At 39.9% G+C, this 12419-nt stretch overlaps 1 protein-coding gene across 6 annotated transcripts in view; it reads right to left on the reverse strand.

The window, feature by feature from the left end:
• TUB (TUB bipartite transcription factor) overlaps positions 1-12419 on the reverse strand; it is a 148695-nt gene that overhangs the window by 16537 nt on the left and 119739 nt on the right. For 4 of the 6 annotated variants that reach the window (XM_051620912.1, XM_051620916.1, XM_051620911.1 and 1 more), the window contains 6 exons: positions 9205-9372; positions 5535-5606; positions 4487-4608; positions 3408-3599; positions 2739-2851; positions 1516-1630 (listed from right to left, as the gene is read on the reverse strand). In XM_051620912.1, the coding sequence (XP_051476872.1) occupies positions 1516-1630; positions 2739-2851; positions 3408-3599; positions 4487-4608; positions 5535-5606; positions 9205-9372 (782 nt within the window). The remainder of the gene's footprint in view (positions 1-1515; positions 1631-2738; positions 2852-3407; positions 3600-4486; positions 4609-5534; positions 5607-9204; positions 9373-12419) is intronic. The other 2 variants (XM_051620917.1, XM_051620914.1) reach the window with 1 other exon arrangement.

Consider the following 12419-nt stretch of genomic DNA (forward strand, 5'->3'; position numbering starts at 1 on the left):
AAGTTTTAAACTGCTGATCTCAAAACAGACATAAAAGCAGCTTATCTTAGCCACATTCTCCAAGCAGGGGCCTTGGTTCTGTTCTCTCCAACACTATCAACACAATGTCATTGCTGTTGATAGAAGCAATGCCCACATTTTTTAATATGTAAATTTTTTTAAAACAATCTTTTGCTTTCTCCTTGCATTTCCAGTTTGCACCAGAAGACTGGTTGTCCATATCCAGGGAGTGACTTTCTAAATAAACCAGTGAAATTACCTTTTATGAAACATGCAAGTTCTCCAAGGTTGCTGCTGAAACTTCAGTCAAAATTTAAACTGACATCAAGTACTGGACTTTCTGGTTAAATTCTGCTGGCCGAATTTTCTGAAATTCTCTGAAAATTTCAAATCCAACAGAAATGGAGGGATGTGTGTGTGTGTGTTTGTCTGTCTGCAAGTGCAGGCCATGTGCCTGAGTAACAGCACAAGCGAACAAATGCACCATTTATACTATCTTCACAGAAAACCTGCATTCTAATTAGCAAGAAAATAACAAAGTAACAGTTAATACTGCCACCCCTCAATGTTCTCAGCACTTTGCATGGAAAGGATGGATTTCTGCTTTCCTACTTAGGTGCTAAAAGCTTCCAGCCACATTGCTCCCCCCATCCTGAAGAGCATCCAGGAGCACATTCGGTGCAGGGTATGTGCTGGGATGGCTGGACCCCAACCTGACAGAGCTCCAGGCATCTGTGATTAGAGCTGGGCATGAACTTTTTGGAAAAGTGATTCTTGGGTATTTTTTCAGAAGTTGTTGGTTTGTAAAAACAGAAAACTTTATCTAGCAGTGTATGTACCCATTTTGACGAAGAGTTTCTTTGGGCCCAGAGATTTCAAGTCAGAAAGAATACCCTCACCAAAACAGTCATCCAGTAATCATGAAACAACAGCAACTGTGTCTCAAGCCTTGATTGTCTCCATTGCTCCTGTCAAATTATGTATTTGTCCTACAAGAGGCTAGTTTCTCTCATTCAATTGAATTTTGAATTCTGTTTGGGTTTTGTATGGGGTTTTTCCTAGTAAAAAGGAGTTAGAGAGTTTTTAACTCTGTCTCTCAGGCATTTCTGCAGACATAGCTGTCCAGCTACCTGTGTTTTGGATCAGAGGCCTCCTCCAAAATGCCATTACAAATCTTACTTTAGTGCAGTAAATCCATATGCACAACTTTTCCAGTTCAGGAGGCTCCCTTGGATGGTACCTGCAGGCTGTGAAGCACCCTACCCCTTCCAGCAGGTTATGTAAAGGCTCCAACACCTGACTAAAAATCAGAACTGGGGAACCTATTTCTAGGCACAACATCTTTCACCTCTGCTTTCCACTGAATTTCCTGGTTTGCTCTAGTGAAGATGAGCTGTTTGATTATATCACAGTATGAATACTGATATACATAATCTTAAGTGAGAAGGAAATTCTGTGCTGTTTTGGAAACTCAACTGCCCTTTCTTGTGTATTTTGCCCGTGAGCAGCACTTACATAACAAATAGCAGCCAGCTCCTGACGCAAGACAGTCGCCTCCAGGCATGATGTTGTTTTTATTGGATTTACTCCATTGTCATAAACTGTAAACTTAGTTCCCATAAGATTTGATCTATCAAAAAAAAAACAAAAACCAAAAAGTAAAATCCAGTCATCATTTGTCAGTAATGCTGCCTGAGACATTTACCCTTTACTGCACTGTAGCCCCAAAGGAAAGACAGTAACAAGTACAATTAGTTGTTAATTCCAATCCCAACTAAATGACAACTCCTGGATTAAAGGCCATAACAAATATGTGAAGGTCTAGTACAGCAGTGTATACTAAAGGTTCCTTATTATTACACTGGAGACTTCTCATAACATCTTGCAAACTAGAGAGTTCAAGAAAACAATATGGAAACATGCAGGTGGGGCTGGTTGTTTTTGTTTCATTGGTTTTAAAAATATGCTTACTCTGTAGAAAACTATCTACTTTCTTACCCAACTACTAACTGCATTAGAATACAGAGAGTGACTTTCATAAAGTTGTAAGTACGATCAGTCCTATTTAAATGGAAATCACACCAAGAAGCACAAAACACAACTTAGAACATACTAGACCCACTTTATGTGGTTTATTATGTGTCTGCACTCCAATAAATAGCACACTAAGTTCCAAGGTCCATGCAGGCAAATGACAATTGGCAGCATAACCCCTTTCCTCAGGCACAGACCATCAAAACATACATTTGAGAGGTTCCACACAGGTAACAACAGACTGATGTATGAAGGGGTGACAGAGAAGAAATAAGTAGTTCTGAAAGGATTCCACTACTTGTAAATAACTCTAATTAGGATCTCAAGAAATGGACAAAACAAAAAAGATTTTCAAACTAACAGACAGAACTTCCATTCCAAGGTATTTTTATCAACAGAGGCTACACATAATCTACGCACACACTTCTGAAAATGCCATTAAGAGAACTTGTGCTCATAAACCCTTGAGACTCTGGCCTTTGAGCACTTAAGAGCTTCAGTCCTACTGACTTTTAATAAAATGTGATCTTGTAAATACTTGATACATTTTGAAAACACGCCTTGGATACTGATGAACTTTTAAGACCATTATCACATGATGTAGTCAAGCCTCTAATTAAGAATCCATAGCGTCTTATATGCTTCTTAATTTCCAATGAACTTTATATTATACAAATAAAATTCTTAGATATATCAGCCTTTACCTCAGTTTTCCAATAAAACTCTCTCCACCCCGAGACAGGTCAGTTGGGTCTATGGAGATGAGGTAATTAGAGGTTTTACTCTTCTTTCGTTTCCTCCCAGCTAACAGAAACACCTAAGCAGTGCAAAAAAACACATTCTAGAACACCAGAGGGGTTAGCACACACCACTCTCTTCTTTGATATAAGGAAACCATAGACAATTTTTCTGTCTTCTAGCATCATTAGCAAAGAAACAAAAGGCCCCCTGGGACTTAGCAAAATCAAGTAAAAATCTAGAAAGGGAAAAGTGACTTCTCAACCACTCAGTCCATTATTAATGGTTTAAGTAATTAAATTTGATTTTGTTAAATGCATCATTCTAAGTTGCCCTGGCTCTTCCAGTTGAATTGCAAATAGATGTTTTTCAGGCCACAGAATGCAAAGAGCCTCAACTCCTGAATGTTGCGTAAAGGTGCCACGCATGGATTATTTAAGGCCAAAGATTTGAAATATGAAGGAAGGCAGTGATATTATTGTTTTGCTTTTGGAAGACTGTAGTAGAGATCTCAGTGAAAGTGAAAATATATTTACAATACAAGATTATATTTTCTTTGCAAGACTTCTTCAGACTTTTAAACAATCTTTTTATATTCAGATGCAACTGGTATGCCATTCAAGTTATTTTATGACCTTTTTACCATGCTCCCTTTCCAAGTGGAGGTAATAAGTAGGGTACATCCCTCGGTCCATTCCCTTCTTGTCTCTTGTGATTCTGCATTTGACAGTGACACCCTGTGGAGCAGGTCTTACGGCAAATTCCTCCAGGTCATCAACATCTATGAGAGGCTCATTTGTGGAAGGACTGGGGGCTGAGGCTGCTTCCTAAAACAGTAAGCAAAGTTCAGGTTTCCTCAGCAAGGTTATATGCACAAAAGAATGACATTTGATGGAAGCTGCACTTTAAAAAAATAAATACAAGAGACAAATTGTCTGCTTCATTCTGATTCCTCGGCAGCCTTGAAGGCAGCTTGTCAAGCTAAAGCTCTCTCCCCATCCAATGAGTCAAGCTGTTGGCTACCAAAGGCCCAGGGAGCAGCTCCCTGTGCCACTGGTGCTCAGCATACAGACACACCTGGCAAAGCAGAATAGGGTGGCTGCACAGGCAGGGAGGGGGCTGTATTGGTACAAAGCCAACCCTTCTTCACACCTTCCCATCTCCCCACACTTTGTTTTTCAGAAAGGCCACACCCAAGGACAGTGATGGTCTTCCATGAAAGGAAGAAATGGGATGGGGAAAGACAGATTAAACTAGATAGAGATATAACAGAGATGAGGATGCAGTATAGTATATAAAAGAGTGGGGCACCATCAGCTGGTTAAGCAGGAGCTTATGCAGTGAAATATTCGAACAAGCCAGCACCTTATTTTATGTTCAGAGGGTATCCATGAGAATAGGGTGTGAAAATGCTCAGAAAAAGGCAATAGAAACAAAAGATCCTTCTGAGCACCTTCAACGGGCAGAAAGGTAACTACTTACTGTTTACTTTTCTCTTAATTCAAATTCAGACAATTTTTGTTATCTTTTCTCTAAGTCATTACTTTCATTGCTTGTTCCTGTGAACCCTGAGAGGTATTACAGTAAATCACCCTGGAGATACTCTAGTGTTTATTAATAACAAAACAGGAAAGCCAGCCCTCTCCTGACTGCACTCTGAAATCACATAGTACCGAGCAGCCTGCATACCCCTCCATCAGCACTTGCCCCTTACTTTATTGGATTTCTTGCTCGTGGCAGAACCAGGTCGGGTGTTACTGTTTAATTGTGAAGAACTGGAGCTGTCTTCATCTTCCTCATCCTCTTCCTCATCAAAATTCATGCTGCTTGAAATGCCTGGGGAGAAAGCAGTGCATTTATATTAAATACTAATACATTAAAGCTGTCCATACTTGCTGTACGCTATCACATATTACACTGTTGCACCCTTAGGCTCACAGGTGAGAGCAGGTGTGTGAGAGGGGGGCTCCCTGTGCAAGGCAGTGTACAAATTCGTGGGTGAGACAGTGCCCTGAGAAGCCAAAACATTTCAGCAGATGAGAAAGGAAATATAATGGTTTCCATTCCTCAGAGAAGATTGAGTTACCCAGTGATACAGGAGCAATATCCAGTAAGGAACTGAATTCAGATCTTTTGAAACCAACCAAGCACTTCAAACACAAAATAAAATCTTAAACCTGAAATAGTTGAGTGGACAACTTATCACAGCCATTTGGAAAACTTAACAATTAAAAGACGAGCCCTTCTCCAGCACACTTTTATCTGTTCCTCTGTGATCTGATGAAGAGCAGACCTTAGACCAAGAAGAAATATTCACATCAAGGAAATGTTCTCATGCATATTTATTTCATGTAAAAAACAGCATCAGCCCCAGCCAAAAGAACTGCCTTGCAGCACTTAGAAATTTGACTTTACAATAATTCAAAACCTCAGACATTTCAAAGGGAAACACAACTTTGAACATCAAATAGGACTTAGCAGCAGAAAGCATCAATGGTGGGACATTTGCCAGACCTAGTTTTTCAAGGAGTATCATGCAGATGAAGCCACCCTGTACTCAGGTTCAAACTCTAAGTTTCACATATTAGAAGCTAACTGTGCCATATTTTTCCTGAAAAAAAAAACAACACCACAAAAATTAAAGGAAACACTTGGTCCAGAATTTCCCACTAGTGGTAAGTCCAATGCAGAAGGATAAATGAAATGCAGACTTCCAGAGCCAAGCAGCACGGGCAGAATTAACTTTTTCCTTCCGTACTTACCAGGAACATGATCCAGGGCGACAAGACTGGATTGGGAGGTGGAAGAGGACCAGGATGTATTTGCATGGGGATCTGGGAAAGGAAAAAATCCATGGGCTTGATTCCACAAACCCTTAATTGAGTGAACAAGCCTAACTTGCCAACAGGACTCTGCACAGGGCTAAAGGCTTACTGGATGGGGCCATAAAACTGCTGCCAGAATTTTCCATTATGGACATTTTACCTTTCTGCACAATCAAATTCAACTCCTACCTCCTTGTACCTGCTTTCTTTTTTTAGTACTTGGAATAAAGTAAAAAAGCCCTGGATCACAAAACTGAAGCTTCAGAAAACATCATCCATGCTGAACGGTTGTGTCACAAACCCTTCTGTGCACAATGTTCCCTGCATGCTGGGTTTTTGGCCTACTTTTGAATTCTAACACAAAAAAAAACCAAACTGATCAACACAAATGATACAGATTATACACAAATACTTGTTCAATAATATTGCAAAATGTATTCAAACTCATATTCAGATGGCCTAAATTCTACCTAAATCCCTGTGTCCAGTCTGTGTCCTCATAATCTTTCTCAGGCTCTCCAAACTGTTCTGGGACTTTCAGGGGTATGCACAGAGACTTCCATGTAGCTAAGTCTTTTGGAATATGAGCTTGGTCTGCAACAAGCAAAGACTGAACCAAACTTATGTACAAAAATATAAAAATTAGAGATAGTAGTGGTTTTCTTCAGCTCAAATATTGGAATGGAATAAGAAAAAGACACCAAAAAAAGTATTTAAATACTTTTTATGTTATTGTTGCTTCCAATAACTTCAATGCATATCCCTTTAAAATAGAAAATAGCTTTTAACACCAGATGCACACTAAATATTGAAAGAACAGCAGAGTAGTAAGAGTGACTGTAGAAAAGTAAAACAGAAGTATATGCAATGCTTGTATTTCATTCAGCTGCACCATGAATGGTCTCATCATCTCATCGTCCACTTCTTTGGTTCCCTCAGTCTGAACACACACCACACAGCATGATAGCAAAAATGTATCAGTAAGATCTGGTTATGCAAGGAAGGCCTGAGTTCACAGGTCAATAGATATTTCCAAAGCCTGTACATCTCACTCATTATTAATCACAAGCATTTTTCCTTAATAATGACAACCACCTTCCAGTCAACTATGCATGGGTAACAGAGACTGTCCATCTTCTCAGCTGGCAGCTGTGCAATAAAGCCACACTCGCATACACACAAATAAAATCAGCTTATTTTTACATCAGTGCTCACTATTTCACCACCAATATCCTGGTGGTGGAAATTCTGTTCCAGCCACAGAAAAATCTGCCCTCATGACCTGTGGGGAAGAATGCTCCAGAGAGCTTCTGTTTTGTTCTTGGAACCAAGAATCAAATCTATTCCTTCCCTAAATCTCAAAACAGTGATACCTTCAGGTGGCAAAGAGGAACTGAGAGCAAATTGCTCCTTCCAAGTCTTTACAGAGATACGGAGGAAACTGATAAATATGAAAACTATATGTTAGTTTTTCAGCATTAAAACTTATGGAAGTCTGGCTCTGTTCTAGTGACTTACTTGCCAGAGAGGAACTCTGCATATTAAGACTTCTGAAATCAAAAGGACAAATATTTCCTGTAGCAAGAAAATTATTTTAGTATGGCAATTTCCAACAGATGGAGAAACCAAATAAAACATTTGGCATTTTCTTGTAAGCAGCATATTCTTTTCACAGTCAGGTAGCCCATAACCTCTTGTCGTGTAACAGAACTTGACTGACAGGGGACACAGACACGTACTGAGAGAGGCCTCTCACCACAGTTAGTCAAGGAGCAGAATGAGCACAAATCAGAGCTATGCAAATCCAATGGGACTCAGCCTTCTCGTTAGGCCAGTGAGCATTTATCTCTGTGATCTTCTCCTTTTGCTCCTATTCCATGCAAGAGAAGGACTGATGGCAGACAGCAACTCTAAATATTTTTCAGACCAATGGGGATATGCCAGTAAGGACATGCTGCAAGCACTGGAGCAGCAGTGGGACTCCACATGGAAAACCTTAGCTCTACATAAAGCTTCCCATGAACACTGGGATGCCTAAAACTTTCTAACAAGCCTCTTCTGCCTGTACCAAGTGGCAAACCATATGCATATAGTAACAATATTTTATGGAGATGCTGCTAAGTTGCAGTCATGTCTTAATACCTTTCTTTGTGTCTCAGAGGGCATAGCTCTGTTGTTAGCAAAAATAAGTAAACCCCAGCATTCCCATTGGAAAAAAAAAAGCCCCTCTCCAGACTTGTAGCATACTAGTGGTCCACTCTTACCACTAGCATACTAGTGGTCCACTCTTAGTCTGTTCTGGTCAGGAGTATACTCAGACCTGCATAGAAAAGGGTACTATCATATATTTAAGAATATGAAGTACCAAAGCAAACCAAAACCAAATCAAAACAAAACCCCCACTGCTTCTATTAAAAAATAAACAAAAAATTGGGGAGAATCAAAACGTATCAACCTGAAAAAAAACCATCAAAAATAGAAATGTTCCCCAGAGTAAAAATCTGAGTGTTCTGACCTAATTTGAGAAGTCTGTTGATAGTTTTTAAGTCAATCAGCTTTAGCAAGTAGCACGCCTGACAATTAAATATTCTGAGCCATGGTCTAAGGCAACACAATCGCCACACAGATCAGAACTTGTTAGTCATGCCAACATCCCTCCGACTCAAATGCCCAGGAAATACCACACTTAGAGAAAATCTGTCCATTTCAGTTGAAGTTGCTCACATCTGCAAAGTAATGTCCCAGAAAAAATGAATCCTGGTGAGAACTGCCCTGCAGACAAGAGGCAGGCATTGAGGTATGAATAGTCTATTCTAGATGAGTCAAGTTTGCACTTACATTTTGCTCTTTATACACAAAGAGTTTATTCTTAAAGCATCAGAGCACTCTTGGCTTGAGCCATCTTTGCTTCAAAAGCTGTACACTGAAGAAGAACAACTCCAAAGCAAATGACTTCAGAAAAAGCTTTGTGAGCATTTTAGGATTTTTTTTTTCCCCCCTTCCTACAGTTAACCTCTAATGAGAGATAACAACAGTGCAGGAAGGAAGGGACAGATGCATGAATGTGTACATACACAATCTCCCAAATAATACAGCCCTCTAGAAAAAAAATGATTCCCTAATTTCTGAGGACCATGCCTGGGAAATGCTGCACACACAGTAATACAATTTTTGCCTCTGCAAGCATAAGCATATATTGTGAAACATGAATAATCCTTAACTGACATCACAACTGAAATGAATATTCTATTTTGAATGTTGGTATTTCATACTCTTTTTTTAACCGTCAAGTGATTTCAGAATTGTACAATATAAAAATGTGAACAGATGGACAGGAGCATTCACATCTGCCTGGTACCTCAATAGCTGCACTGCCTGCAGATGGGAAGGCCACATCCCTGAGAGCCTGGAGAGCTCTTGTTCCTTAGGATGACAGAGAATTTAATTTTTTTTTTTTTTTTTAATATATTAGCACAGAGACTAACAGGCTCTGAGGAGAAGAAACAGAGTAACAATCTCTGCTTAGGCCAGGGCTGAGAGTGAGAATAAGAAAAGGAGTCAATGTTTATTAAGCAATAAGAACATGAAGGCAGCTTTGGCTACTTACCTTTTTTCTGCATTGCTGTTCTAAGATCTTGTTTGCTTTGCTGTTGTTGGCCACTTGCCATTTTCTCTCCATCATCTTCATCATGGCTAGACTGTCCAACAGTGAGAATCTGCACTTGACTTCCAATCTTCTGAACATCATCTTGAAAAGCAGCTGGGCCATCAATCCCTGTCAAACAGTGAAAGCCTTAGTTGCCTGTGTCAAGAAGTTACTAAAATAGAATTGCTCACTCACAAAAAGCACCTTTTCTAAAAATCAAAGATGAGAGATTCATATTCAGTAGTATTTCTAGACTTAAACAAGGCTTGACTAGTCTCTAAGGCAAACATCTTACATTCCACACACTGCAGCAGATAATCTCCAAGAGATGATCAGTATTTCACTGCTCCTCCCCCTACCCCACATCCCTTACACCCTCATAGCATCCCCACCCATGCAGCACAAATACCAAAACCCAAATAGGAAAGAAATTTGCTGTGGAGGATCAACAAAGAAAACAGACGTGGTTTCCATAAGGACACAAAGTGGTCCAGAAACAGCTAAGCCCGAGTCGCAGATTATGCCACATCCCCTAATAAACACAAATGCTGTTATGAAATGATGCTTCAGAGTTACAGAAAGCTGAAAAATTCACAAGTAGATCTAGCAGTGTACACAACAAGAAGAGCAACAAGCCTAAATATGCCTACTCAGTTAGTACATTGCTATAGAATCAAAACATCAGAGTGAAACCATAAAGAAGATAATACAGATTCCCTGGAACCTCCATCCTCTGAGACACTCAAATCACCACCAGGCACAGCCCTGGGCGACCTGCTCTGAGCAGGGCCCTGGGAATAGACAGTCCCCAGAGGTGCCCTGCCAGCCTCAGTCATGCTGTGACTCTATGGCTTCTGATGACAGCCAGAAAGGAAGTGTTTACCTCTTTATGGCTGTAAATCATCTTTGAAGACACAAAAATGAAAATACAGAGTGGAGTGTGTTTCTATCACAAGCTAACTTCTTTTTTTCTTCAGGTCAGCAAGTTAAAATATCAGATTGCAAATGTACTTCAGCTCTTATTTAAGAATGAGTGCTGGTATATATTATGAAATTATTAAATTAGCCCTTTTGCACCAATAGAAATGGTAATATTATAATGTACAGTTATAGTAAATAACATGAGGCTGAATATTGTTGCTGTTCTGAAATTTTCATTAATAAGCACGCAAAATTGTGGAGAATTAGCAAGCATTACAAAGAGCTAGCTCAGTAAAAGAATATGGCACTCCTCACAAAAAAGACCAGAGCTGAATATATTCTGTACGAAGAAGCTGCAGGGATTGGGATTTTTTTTCAGATGGTGATCTGTAGCAGAAGTCTCCAAGAACACCATTTCAGCCTGCTTTGCCAGCAGCTGTCAAGTTGCATTAAAAGACAACTGAATTATACTCCTCGCATGCTTTATTGCACTTTGCCATACTTGCTGTCACTGTCACTGTGATAGGAAGCATAAGTGGAAAAGAGTGTGGTCCACACCCTCAGGAACAGGAACAGCAACAGCACTGGCTGTGCAACTACCTAACAAGATGCAGTCTGACACTGCAGAGTATTACATTCACAGACTTCAAGTTGGCAAGGAATTACTGACTCATTCGCATCACACAGACCCTTAATCTGGAGATTTCTGCACCAACACTGTAGATTCTGATTTACTTACAGTAAAACTACAAACAACAACTAACAACAAATAAACAATTTGTCCATCCAGGTTTGAAGGACTAAACAATGTTAATGGAAACGTTCCTCTCATCTTCGTAGGATGACAACTTCAAACAGGAGCTCTGCGTGATGCAGAAATAACAGTATCATTGTGTTGCAGGTATAACATAGCAGTGAACAGAACAGCATTTATCTTAAAAGCTGTCTCAGGATAAGCACTTCAGCAAAGGTGCCCTAGAACACCCAGGTAGCTGCCCAGATGCACTGTGGTATTTTTAACAGCTTTAACCATATTAACCATCATCATTAAAGTGGCTGCCTGAAGTTAGGTTCTAACCTTAACACTGAATGTCAGGAGTGGTACATATCTGTGAATTTAATAAGATGCTCACACCTCATGCATATCTGCCTAGCCCCTTATTAAGCTTTGGATTATACAAACCTAATTTTGAGAACCCATTTCAAAATGAACAAAACACCTTAATTATTCTCCTTCAAAGCAGACACTGATCTGCAGCAAATGAAATGCCTTTGACAGCATGAGGCGCTGCACTGAGGCTGCTTCCTTCTGATGCCTGCAGAACATCTGCGCTCACATCCCGAGCTGCCAGGAACATCAGGACAAAGGCTACACTGGCAGGTCACGCTTTTAGAGGAGAAAAAATCAATTTCAGTATTCTGAAGACTGCATCACTGGTAAAGTGTGTTATTAAGCATTATGAATTGTTCCACTGGTGACCCCATTTGAGTGAATGGAAGATGTACCCAGACAGAAGACCTTTGCTGCATTAGAAAATTGTGGCAAATGCAGCATTAACTATTTAATATTTGTGTGTGTGCAGGCATCTTTGTACCATCTCTGCATGTGTAAAATGGTATTAAATGCAAGCATACACACTTATTTTTTCTATATCATGTGATATAATTGCCTCATTGTAAATCTTATTTCAAAAGACAGCTTTACCATTACCTACCTAATGTCTGAAAACACTTCCAAGCTTGTGGACTCGTGATACTTAAGGTGGATCTCTCCCTATGTTCTCACTTCCCACCCACTTACTGGAAAGATGGTTCACTGTGCAATAAAACAAACCACTCATGTCTATAGTTGCAAGTTTCCGAGTTTAAGGACAGGGTCAAAAGTGGCAAGGAGGCTGAACAGGCTGTGTCAAAAAAGAAAGTCTTTACTGCTACAGTCAGCGTTTTCTACTGCTTTTCCCAAAAATAAGAAAAAACAAAATAATAATGATAGAGATGTCCTTGAATACCTGCGAAGAAGAAAAGGGAATTTTTTGAGAGGCAACTGTGAAGGAAGGCAGGGGGGAAAGACAAAGATGGAAACAACTCCCAGAATACCAGTCCTTTCAGTAGAGGTCATCTGGTAAGCTCTGATGTGGCCATGCCTCAGATGAAACCCAGAAGTGCCAGAAATGAAAACAGAGAAAGGGAACTGAAAACTGGCGTTCATTGGCACTTCCATCCTATAAACCATTATTCCGCTGCCATTAAGTGGC

This window comes from Apus apus, chromosome 5 (genome assembly GCF_020740795.1).
Source record: "Apus apus isolate bApuApu2 chromosome 5, bApuApu2.pri.cur, whole genome shotgun sequence".
Taxonomy (NCBI): Eukaryota; Metazoa; Chordata; class Aves; order Apodiformes; family Apodidae; genus Apus; species Apus apus.